This window comes from Argopecten irradians, chromosome 2 (genome assembly GCF_041381155.1).
Source record: "Argopecten irradians isolate NY chromosome 2, Ai_NY, whole genome shotgun sequence".
Lineage (NCBI taxonomy): Eukaryota > Metazoa > Mollusca > Bivalvia > Pectinida > Pectinidae > Argopecten > Argopecten irradians.
Genome location: NC_091135.1, coordinates 60,798,403 through 60,811,611, shown reverse-complemented (window position 1 = coordinate 60,811,611; position 13,209 = coordinate 60,798,403). Strand labels below are relative to the sequence as shown.

The following is a 13,209-nucleotide window of genomic DNA, read 5'->3' as shown; positions in this document are numbered from 1 at the left end:
AGTAAGCTTATGACTGTTCACTTTATTGTAGAAGAACCGGGAAAAACACACATAAGATTCCTGTTGAGTACCCCAACCAGGAATCGAACCTGGGTCCAGTGTGAAAAGCTAAGGCTCTACTGACTGAGCCAAAGAAGCATGCTCCGTCGACTGAGTAACAGAGCCACACCTACCTGCTCTTTTTACACTATAAATAGGGATATGAACACAAATGTACAAGCCTCCCAAAACACACACTGATGTCATCTATATGGAATTTATGAAAGCGTTTGACAAGGTACCCCATCGCCGTCTAATACACAAACTCTACAGTTATGGTATACAATTATTTCATTCGAATAAATGCAAGGTACTGCAAGTTAAGGGATTGCCAAATAATAACAGAACATATCGTCTCACGAACCAATCTGGAGAAGTCACACTGGAAAAAATCGTCAGCGAAAAAGACATAGGAGTAACGGTAGATGCCAATTTGGACTTTCGGACCCATATTCAAAATTCTATAAATAAAGCAAACTAAGTCCTCGGCATTATCAGAAGATTGTTTACATATCTGGACAAAACAATGTTTAAACAGTTATTTAAGGCACTGGTAAGACCGCACTTGGAAGATGCAGCCAGCGCATGGAGCCCATATAAACTTAAAGATGATAGAAAACGGAGAGCTACCAAGCTTCTACCAGGATTTAAAGATCTGACATACGAAGAGCGATTAAAAAAAACTGAAACTCCCAACACTTAAACATCGCAGGATTAGAGGGGATTTAATAAACGTTTTTAAGATTGTAAACAAAAAATTTGACGAGAGAGTTACCTCTAACATATTTGTTTATGATACGAACGAAAGAACTCGAGGCCATACATTTAAGCTGTATAAACAACGTTGCAACACGGAGCTAAGGAAAAACTCTTTCACGTTTAGGGTAGTTGATACCTGGAATTGTCTACCAGAGACTGTCGTTAATGCAGAGACTACTAAAGATTTTGAGATACTGCTAGATAACCATATGAAGGACAATATCTATAATAATTACTGATAAATAATTTTATTGAGTACTTATATATACTGATATACCAGTGACAATATAATTAGTTTATATTATGTCTTATGATATGGACATAGAGGCTTCTAGCCTGCGTCCATTATTTTCCATTAAATCCATTAAATAACTTTATACACACGTTCATGTTGATTTCAATAATTCACAAAAGTATACCTAATTCCCCCTCTACACATTTCTGTACCTTTTATAAATGAGATTAATGATTTTAGAGTTCATCTTGATTATAGGTCTATGATTTCTATGACATAACCTATTTATATATACACTGTCCAATATGGTTTATAATGGGGTACATTGAGAGGCGACTCTCCTTGGGATTTAGACACCTATGAGCAGGACACTGTCTGTATCATCAAGTTGACATCTATCTGTAGGTTAGCTGCTCTGTCACAGTTTCCTGACAATGTAACAGATTATACAGAGCAATGTCAGCACTAATCCTTATGGTAATTGACTTGTACTCTAGCTGTCATCACTGTACAGAGACAAGCTGTGGAATAATCATCAGGATTGGGAAATGTTCATGTATAGTCAGTGAGACTTATTTCAGTTAGTGATCAACTGATATTGTGGGGTTAAAATAAGGATTTATATGGTGTTTTATACAAGATAACATCATTTCTACTCCAATATATGTATATTATAGGAATGACTTGTTCTGTTCTAGCCAATTCAATGGACACTTCATTTTCATATTGCTCTAATACATACCTGGGTAATATACCTGCAGGTTTATCATAATTTTTATCAACAAGGTGCTTGATCTTCTGGGGATAAAGGGTAGGAACCCCAAAGGAAAGTTTGGTAAATGTTTTCTACTAAATTGTATGGATTAAAGCCATGGGTGCAATTTAGTTTTGATATACATGCACCTTTGCGGATCTACATGCATGGCTATACATCACATTTTCACTGATCTCCTTACTAATATATTGAGATGGTTGAGTCTGTATATCATAATTATGAATTTCAGATACGAACCAAACAAGAAATTGACCTGACATGGATATGCATCAACATAATACCTGAACTCCACACAGCACCTGGTCAGGCTTTATTTACTGATGTGACCATTCCTGAAATGGTATTAATAGCATTGTAACTCCTACTTTGTACTGTTGTGTTCTGTGATCTCTATGTATGTCTTTCTTTTAATGAATATTCACGATTTTAACTAAAAACAAGAAAATTGAATTTTGACACTTTTATAATTTTCACGATCTGGCTTTCAGGATGCATGTACATGCTTCATAGCAGTGTCCTGGAAAATTGATTATATCATTGACTGATCAATACCTTGCACCTTTATCTCCACGGTAGTGTCAGTAATTGCCAAGGTATAGAGTTCGGTGTCAGATTTAAATACTAAAATTGGTCCTTGAGATTAAATAAAATTGAAAAAGAATCAAGTTGCATTATCAATAGACCTTTTATTCCACATCATATACACATTCTTATAAAAAACAAGAAGGGATGTAAGGATATATATATAGAAATCTGACAAAATCAACACAAAATATAAACACTGCAGAATTGAAATGGCTTTTAAATCCCAACATTCAAATAGAAAACTGGAAAAACATATACACAAATATCTTCAAAATAACACAAGACACTACAATTAATACAATGGTTCCAATATAGGCTGCAACACAGAATTCTTCCCCTAATTATGTACTTAAAAAACATTGGAGTACAGAATTGCAACAAATGTAATTTATGTAAAATAGAAACTGAAAGCATCGTACATTTATTTTGGGAATGTGATGAAACTAAAATTCTTTGGCAACACCTAATTAGATGGAGTAAAAATACAATCGATAAAAATGTAGAACTAGATCTTATGTCAATCTCATTCGGGAAAAGCAACAGTTATCAAACTTACTTTCCTCTAAATTTTTTAATACTTCATTCAAAATACCTTATCTATGTTTCTTTCAGAAAAGGTAATAAGCTTACTTTCAGTGATATTAAAAAATATTTGATATATCGATTTAATATTGAAAAAACAATTGCACAGAAAAATATTAGTATGGATCACTTGAACAAATTATGCGAAGGCTGGCAAACCATCTTCAGTTCATGATTTCTCTATCTATTTACAAGTGCGTAGTATTAAATTCACATATTGGTTGCTATATTTTTTTTTAGTTTATTAGATATCTCTAGCTTTGAAAATCAATATGCTGTCTACATATATACTTATATCTATAGGTTCCTATTCATTATTGTGTAGTATGTATGACATTTTTTTGTTTTTGTTCTGTTCCCGTCTTTATAGCTGCTGAGTAAAGTGAATCTGGGTTACCTCCCCTTACCAGCATTATTATTACTAAAAGTTGTTCATAAATCAATCAAAATACACATACAAATATGTTTTTTTTTTTTTTCCTTAAGATTAATAGCCGACAAAACTGATTTATCAAATATAGTAATTTTCAAATTCATCTTACTCAGCATCCTATTTTATGTCTCTTATGTGCTTTTTTTTCTTCTGGTAGAAATGTAATGCATATGTCATGTCAAGTTTATGTTGATGTCCCATATATTTGTAAATGTGTTATATGCAAAAAATGGAAAAAAAAAATTAAAAAAAAAAATAATAAAAAAAAAAAAGAAAAAATTGGTCCTAAAGAAAATTTCCACAATGTTTGACACTAAAACAAAATAATGTCATAGAAACGATTTAGGGACATATTTCTGTGTTACAGAATGTACCTGATATTCATCACTTCAGACTTTGATAATCATTTTATAATCTAATCAATAGCTAAATACTAAAAACATTTTTATTTTATTAATTTCAATTCTTAAGGACAAGATGCTGAAAAAGGTGAACAAAGTTGGTGATAGCAGTGTCCTGAAAGAAGTAAACAAAAAAGATACTGCACCTGGGGGCAGCAATGTGTCAAAGGAAACAAAAAATAGAAAAGTGGGAGACATCCTGAAGGAGGATATCACGAAAATTCCAGCTCCTGCTGACATCCAAATAGAGGTGACTCATGCCTCGACCCCTAGTACAGCCTCCCATGAGGACCTCATCACTAATGAGCAGAAAAAGGACTCCCTTAGTGATGGCATCATCAACCCAGTCTTCTCCACTCAAGGGGAGGTAATTCAACCTGATGGGTCCAAAATTGTCACAATCATTCCTAATGAACATCCCAAACCTGACAAAAAACAGGACATTGATGAACTCACAAAACCAGACATCAGTTTGAATGTCAATCAAAATATTTTTATTAATGCTGATGGTTTTGTCAATGCAAATATTCACATCAATCCTGACGGCCTTGTTGATCCAAACCGACCCAGTGATGACTTGGAGGCAGTGTTTGTCCAGGATGGCTTCACCAATCCTGTGTTCTCTATAGAGACTGCCAGTGAAACCAGTAAACACAATACCCCGGAGAGAGTACCAAGTCTGTTTAGTTTCAGTGACAATGATGTTAATCTGTATAATCAGGAATCACAGAAGCAGTACCTTACACTGACGACTAAGGAAAGCCACTCTACCACAAGCAGTAGCCTCACAGTGCCAGATGCTACAGGTAAGTCCCCCACTTACTACCTATTGTCACTGAACTGTAAGTAAATAACCATGTTTGAAGTTGCATGTTTTTAGCCCACCATCATCAGATGGTGGGCTTATTCAAATCACCTTCCATCCGTCCGTCCGTCCGTCTGTCCGATAATAATTCTTAATACTGCTATTTCTCGGGATCTTTTTCAAGTTTGATATGTAGGTTCCCCTAGGGCCCAGTTGTGGATACTGCATTTTGGGACCGATCAGTCAACAAGATGGCCACCAGGCAGCCAACTTGGATTTTGATAGTTGAAGCTTGTTACCTCTATTTCTTAGAAAGTACTGAAGCAATCATTCTCAAATTGTATATGTTGGTTCCCCTAGGGCCCTAGTTGTGCATATTACATTTTTGGACTGATTGGTCAACATCTGTCTCAAATTTCATTGGGAGGTTCCCCTAGGACCTTAGTTGTGCATATTGCATTTTCAAACTGATCGGTCAAAAAGATAGCTGACAGGTAGTCATCTTGGATTTGGATAATTGACCTTTGTTACTGTTAAATATCTCAGAAAGTACTGAAAAGATTTTTCTCAAATTTGTATGTAGTAAATATAGTAAAAGTTTGAAAAGCAGAGTAAAGATCCATCTTTCCATTGTCAGATGTAGATCATTCTTTGGTGGGCGCCAGGATCCCTCTGGGATCTCATGTTTCTTTTGTGTGTTTGGTAGTTATTTTTTAGGTCATCTGACCTGAAGGGTTAGGATGACCTATAGCCATCATGCTTCGTCTGTCGTCGTGCGCCGTCCGCTGTGCGCCGTCCGTAAACTTTTCACATTTCAATTTTCTTCTTAAGTTTGACCAGTGGGATTGAGCTGAAACTTATCTGAAATGATCCTGAGGTGGTCCTGACCAAGTGATATTATTTTTCGGGTTAGTCCGAAATCCAAGATGGCCGCCACAGCCGCCATCTTGAAAACCCATTTTGAACTTCTTCTCAAGTTCTACCGGTGCGATTTGGCTGAAACTTGCATGAAATGATCCTGACATGGTCCCGACAAAGTGTTGTTATTTTTCAGGTCGATCCAAAATCCAAGATGGCCGCCACAGCTGCCATCTTGAAAACACATTTTGAACTTCTTCTCAAGTGCTACCGGTGCAATTTGGCTGAAACTTGCATGAAATGATCCTGACATAGTCCCGAAAAAGTGTTGTTATTTTTCGGGTCGATCCAAAATCCAAGATTGCCACCACAGCTGCCATCTTGAAAACACATTTTGAACTTCTCAACTTCTATCGGTGCGATTTGGCTGAAACTTGCATGAAATGATCCTGAAATGGTCCTGACAAAGTATTATTTTTCGGGTCAATCCAAAATCCAAGATGGCCACCACAGCCGCCATCTTGAAAACACATTTTTTACTTCTTCTCAAGTTCTACTGGTGCGATTTGGCTGAAACTTGTATGGAATGATCCTGACATGGTCCCGACAAAGTGTTGTTACTTTTCGGGTCGATCTGAAATCCAAGATTGTTACTTTTCGGGTCGATCTGAAATCCAAGATGGCCACCACAGCCACCGTCTTGAAAATACATTTTGAACTTCTTTCCTTGGGCCTCTTGTTTGAAATAAAATTTCTTGAAAGAAATTGAATATGATCCTGACATGGTCCTGACAAAGTGACACCATATATAATTAATTTTACTATTGCCAAGGTAGTCAGATGACCGTTAAGGCCCTTTGGGCCTCTTGTTTCTTCATGATTGCGTTAATTCCTTCCTTCGATCAATCGTCCGTTCGTTTGTTCATTCAATTGAATTAAAACAAAGAGAAGCAATTGTCTGTTCGTTAATATATCAATGATATCATAACATGGGTTGAAATCCCGTGTTTTGCTTTTGGTGCACGCGCAATAAGTACTTTATTTCATATAGGGCATAATGCCATGGACTTTTTTCAGGACGCAATTTTATTTTTTAATGTTTTTATCTTGAATTAAAATTGGTAGCTCAAACTTTTCAATGATGGTAATGGTGTAAAGTAAGTAACTTTTGTAACTGAAGAAAAATACTAATTTGTCTGCTCCTGTTTTAGATAGAGAAAAAATACCATTTCTTGGCGGTGGAGCATCTTTAAGCAAAGCAGTTTAATAAGACAAGTTGAAAAAAAAGAAAAAGATAGAAAAAAAGAATAATTGAAAAAGGATTGAAAAGGGGAAAATACAAAACTATTTTATGGTGATTGTTCATGGCAAAAACCCATGAATCAATGTCAACTTCTTTATAAATGCAGTGGTAGGGGAAGTAACTCCCAAATAAAAGATAGGATTTAGGCTGTGATGTTACAGGGGAGATAATCAATGTGTTCCAGGCATTCAAACACATTACTCACAACACATGCATTGTGGCTTGCAGTAGATTCTGTTTTAATTTCTGTACCAAAATGTTTTGTCAATGTTGTTTGAGTACATTATATACAGAGCTTACAGTATGCAATGTGAATTAGATTCTATATGAAATTTACATTCTCAATAAATGGTAGATCTGTAGACCAGCCTTCAGATATGGGCATGTGGACACAGATATGGAGGACTATTAGATTTGTTTAATGGACTGATTCTGACCTTCACTCAAGGTCACATTGGTCAAATATGATTTTAATCCTTAAATGACTTATTAAATATGGAAAAGTTAAGTTTTATAAAAGGCATAAGCATGCTGAAATTAAAGGCTGACAAGATTAACCAATCAGCATTTCCAAGTTCCATATATTGGAACATATACATGTATATAATGTTGATTTAAGTTAGGGACATCAGGTGGAACACTGACATTGAATTACTAAGCATCACCTCAGGTAGAGTTGACAATATATGTGGTAATCAAGCGGTCTGGTTGTCTTTATTATCCTTACTTAATTAACCTCAAAAACTGACTTCTTAATTTCCAAATGGTATAAACTGTTTTCTGAACAGTTTGCAAATGGCCTTCGGCATTTTGTGGTATTCATTAAGTAATTGGTTAATGGAAAATTGTGAAGTCTTCAAAATGATTGAAGTATTCACCAACATTCTGTGGAATAGAAGGAAATATAAAAACTGGTATATTTGATTGTATGTGACAATGCTTGAAGGAAATATTTTGATTAACTTTGAACAGTTTTAGAACGTAAATGTGAAAAAAATATTGCTGAAGTTTTTTTTATTGATTTTCATCCCAAAACATTTGACCTAGGTTGTCAAAGGATACTGTGTTATTCTTCTACAGGTCTTATTGCTTGTGTTGACTTTGGATGACATTAGCCGTTCCAGCTCTGTCCCATAGGGCTGGGTTATTGGTGTGACCATTAAGATATAGTTGTCATTGTTTGTGTAATCCTCAGGGATTTGTAGATAGTGTGCTCTCTCTGTCTACCATTGATCTGAGCTGGAGAATCAAGTGGCTAGTCTAATTCAGATTCCTTGTTGTTTGGTCCTGTAGTATTGATTTTGTAGGCTCTGCTCCGGCCACATGGGCATCTCTGGATTAGGAGAATGTCCGAGTTATTCCTGGAAAATAACAACATTTCTGTGACTGTTGATGTAACACACATCTAGTACTGTAAGTTACTGAACAGGAGGTCAAATCTGTGAACTCGGACAGCCACTCATACTTATTTCTGAACTTGGACAGCCACTCATACTTATTTCTAAAGATATTGTATTTATCTTTATATATCTACCATTTTGACTCATAAAAGCTAAGAGTGAATCAGTAATATATTTTGACACTTTCTAAAAACCTGGTAAATATCAAGGTCACCTTGGTCTGCACTTTGACCTTTGACCTACATTAAATGTGTATCTGATTAGTCTAATCATTCCTTAGTATTAGTTTGATCTATCATGTATACATAGGTATTTTAATAATCAGAAACTATATCATAGCTATTTTAAAAAAAAAAAACAAAAAAAATGTCTACAGACTTCAAAGCATTCAATGGTAGAAAAATGAAGTGATTAAACTATGAATAATTTTAAACAACCTATGATAAAAAAAATATTACTGGTACTCACTTTCATCACAGTCTGAAAAATCAAAAAAAAATCATCAATGTATCAATATTTAGCTGTTTAAAGTGAATAAATAAGATATATTTTTATAGGAATTTAGAACATATCATCAATTATATTTAACAAGGTAATCCATTCCAATTAAAACTCCCTAACTAATTATAGATTTGCTGCTGGTGTTCCATTGCTAATTAGAATTAATGAATTAAAGTTCAATGATTTCCAATTGATCACATGTAGTGCATATTTTGTTTAAGTATTACCAAATTAATTCATTTAAATTTTGTAGAAAGCAAAATGTTGGATTTTGATATATAATTCTTTCATCTCTGCATGTGTCCCATTTATTTTACCCGAGACAGCGCTATGAATAGAACTAAAAACTTGTAACTCTTGGTAGTGAGAAAAAACTTGTAACTCTTGGTAGTGAGATAGTGATAACCAGCTCTTGAGTAAGATGGGTCCTGATGCTAATAATTAACATGAGGTTCACTCCCCAGGGGGTTATGAGGATCTCACTTGCTACTTTCTATATGGATGCCATCTCATTGCCACTTTGGTCCTTCATTGACCATAGCTGTTCAAAGGAAATTCATTGTAACCTCTCTGTCCTTCGTTGACCATAGCTGTCCATAGGTTATTTATTGTCACTTCTCTGTCCTTCATTGACCATAGCTGTCCATAGGTTATTTATTGTCACTTCTCTGTCCTTCATTGACCATAGCTGTCCATAGGTTATTTATTGTCACTTCTCTGTCCTTCATTGACCATAGCTGTCCATAGGTTATTTATTGTCACTTCTCTGTCCTTCATTGACCATAGCTGTCCATAGGTTATTTATTGTCACTTCTCTGTCCTTCATTGACCATAGCTGTCCATAGGTCATACATTGTCACTTCTCTGTCCTTCATTGACCATAGCTGTCCATAGGTTATTTATTGTCACTTCTCTGTCCTTCATTGACCATAGCTGTCCATAGGTTATTTATTGTCACTTCTCTGTCCTTCATTGACCATAGCCATCTATAGAACATTCATTGTTACCTATATCTGTCCTTCATTGACCATAGCCATCTATAGAACATTCATTGTTACCTATATCTGTCCTTCATTGACCATAACCATCAATAGAACATTCATTGTCACTTATCTGTCCTTCATTGACCATAACCGTTCATAGGTCATACATTGTCACTTCTCTGTCCTTCATTGACCATAACCGTTCATAGGTCATACATTGTCACTTCTCTGTCCTTCATTGACCATAACCGTTCATAGGTCATACATTGTCACTTCTCTGTCCTTCATTGACCATAGCTGACCATAACCATCAATAGAACATACATTGTCACTTATCTGTCCTTCATTGACCATAACCGTTCATAGGTCATACATTGTCACTTCTCTGTCCTTCATTGACCATAACCGTTCATAGGTCATACATTGTCACTTCTCTGTCCTTCATTGACCATAACCGTTCATAGGTCATACATTGTCACTTATCTGTCCTTCATTGACCATAACCGTTCATAGGTCATACATTGTCACTTCTCTGTCCTTCATTGACCATAACCGTTCATAGGTCATACATTGTCACTTATCTGTCCTTCATTGACCATAACCGTTCATAGGTCATACATTGTCACTTATCTGTCCTTCATTGACCATAGCTGTCCATAGGTCATACATTGTCACTTCTCTGTCCTTCATTGACCATAGCTGTCCATAGGTCATACATTGTCACTTATCTGTCCTTCATTGACCATAACCATCTATAGAACATTCATTGCTACATATATCTGCCCATTATTGACCATAGCCATCTATAGAACATTCATTGTTACCTATATCTGTCCTTCATTGACCATAACCATCAATAGAACATTCATTGTCACTTATCTGTCCTTCATTGACCATAGCCATCTATAGAACATTCATTGTTACCTATATCTGTCCTTCATTGACCATAGCCATCTATAGAACATTCATTGTTACCTATATCTGTCCTTCATTGACCATAACCATCAATAGAACATTCATTGTCACTTATCTGTCCTTCATTGACCATAACCGTTCATAGGTCATACATTGTCACTTCTCTGTCCTTCATTGACCATAACCGTTCATAGGTCATACATTGTCACTTCTCTGTCCTTCATTGACCATAACCGTTCATAGGTCATACATTGTCACTTCTCTGTCCTTCATTGACCATAGCTGTCCATAGGTCATACATTGTCACTTATCTGTCCTTCATTGACCATAACCGTTCATAGGTCATACATTGTCACTTCTCTGTCCTTCATTGACCATAACCGTTCATAGGTCATACATTGTCACTTCTCTGTCCTTCATTGACCATAACCGTTCATAGGTCATACATTGTCACTTATCTGTCCTTCATTGACCATAACCGTTCATAGGTCATACATTGTCACTTCTCTGTCCTTCATTGACCATAACCGTTCATAGGTCATACATTGTCACTTATCTGTCCTTCATTGACCATAACCGTTCATAGGTCATACATTGTCACTTATCCGTCCTTCATTGACCATAGCTGTCCATAGGTCATACATTGTCACTTCTCTGTCCTTCATTGACCATAGCTGTCCATAGGTCATACATTGTCACTTATCTGTCCTTCATTGACCATAACCATCTATAGAACATTCATTGCTACATATATCTGCCCATTATTGACCATAGCCATCTATAGAACATTCATTGTTACCTATATCTGTACTTCATTGACCATAACCATCTATAGAACATTCATTGTCACTTATCTGTCCTTCATTGACCATAACCATCAATAGAACATTCATTGCTACCTATATCTGTCCTTCATTGACCATAGCCATCTATAGAACATTCATTGTTACCTATATCTGTCCTTCATTGACCATAACCATCAATAGAACATTCATTGTTACCTATATCTGTCCTTCATTGACCATAACCATCTATAGAACATTCATTGTTACCTATATCTGTCCTTCATTGACCATAACCATCAATAGAACATTCATTGCTACATATATCTGCCCTTCATTGACCATAGCCATCTATAGAACATTCATTGTTACCTATATCTGTCCTTCATTGACCATAACCATCTATAGAACATTAATTGTTACCTATATCTGTCCTTCATTGACCATAACCATCAATAGAACATTCATTGTCACTTATCTGTACTTCATTGACCATAACCATCTATAGAACATTCATTGCTACATATATCTGCCCTTCATTGACCATAGCCTTCTATAGAACATTAATTGATGACCACAGCCATCTATAGAACATTCATTGTTACCTATATCTGTCCTTCATTGACCATAGCCATCTATAGAACATTCATTGTTACCTATATCTGTCCTTCATTGACCATAGCCATCTATAGAACATTCATTGTTACCTATATCTGTCCTTCATTGACCATAACCATCTATAGAACATTCATTGTTACCTATATACTTCATTGACCATAACCATCTATAGAGCATTCATTGTTACCTATATCTGTCCTTCATTGACCATAACCATCTATAGAACATTCATTGTCACCTATATACTTCATTGACCATAACCATCTATAGAGCATTCATTGTTACCTATATCTGCCCTTCATTGACCATAGCCAACTATAGAACGTTAAAGGATTTGTGCAGCCAAAATTTTTTTTTATAATACGTCGGGATATTACTTTGGATGAATGAAAAATCCCCACCCAAAGAATCGCCTAGCTTTTAGCGCTATCGGTTGGTTCTTTGTTTAAGAACCAAAATAAAGACCTTCAGACATTAAAGTGCAATCACTGCAGCTTAGGGTTAACTTTATTAAAGGTGATGGGGCCACTTCTGAAGGACATCTAGCTTGCAGTTTTCTAGTTCTAATACAGAAGTTCCGAATGGCTTAGTCTCAGATTTTATCTTTAGGTTTCCTTTGGGCATTTGTTCTCCATATTTGATAGTCATGCTATTGACATATAAAAAAGAAAACTATCAGTATGACTGATTTGCATTTTGAACTTTAAAGGCTAATATTGATTTTTTTCCAAGAATCTTTATTTATTGATCTTTCCCCTAGTGTGAAAACAGTTCATAATGGTCTGTAGTTAAGCATCCATATTTGAAATTGATTGTGAGAACAGAAAATAGCTGAATGTTAGAGTATTCTAATGTTACATATATTCAGTTAAGTATTTTTTAACATGTAAAGAAAGGACAGCCTTTGAATGGTTTTATTAAAATGCAGCACTACCTCTGAAGTGACATCATGATATTAATTGAGTGAAGATGTTTTCATACAAGTCACTTTTTATCTATATAACTCTTAGTTCAGGCAATTAGAGGAGAGAGTTTCTGTCTCACATAGGAAAGATCATATTTGATATAATTAGTGATCATGAATGTTTTGTTGCCAGTGTTTCTATCCTAAGAAGTGTTATGTATTGTCGTAATGATGGCCAGTAGATGGTTACTGATGAAAGCTGATTGATGGTATAATACATGTATATGTGTTTAATAGGTGCATTGTAGATTGTTAGCCTGGATAAGGATGG

General features: G+C 35.4%; 1 protein-coding gene across 1 annotated transcript in view; it reads left to right on the top strand.

Annotated features, from left to right (window-relative positions):
- The window catches only part of LOC138316764 (uncharacterized), a 119,387-nt gene that overhangs the window by 12,870 nt on the left and 93,308 nt on the right, over positions 1-13,209 (top strand). Inside the window, exons 3-4 of the mRNA XM_069258421.1 lie at positions 2,038-2,148; positions 3,880-4,615. Coding sequence (XP_069114522.1) covers positions 2,146-2,148; positions 3,880-4,615 — 739 coding nt within the window. The 5' untranslated portion in view covers positions 2,038-2,145. The remainder of the gene's footprint in view (positions 1-2,037; positions 2,149-3,879; positions 4,616-13,209) is intronic.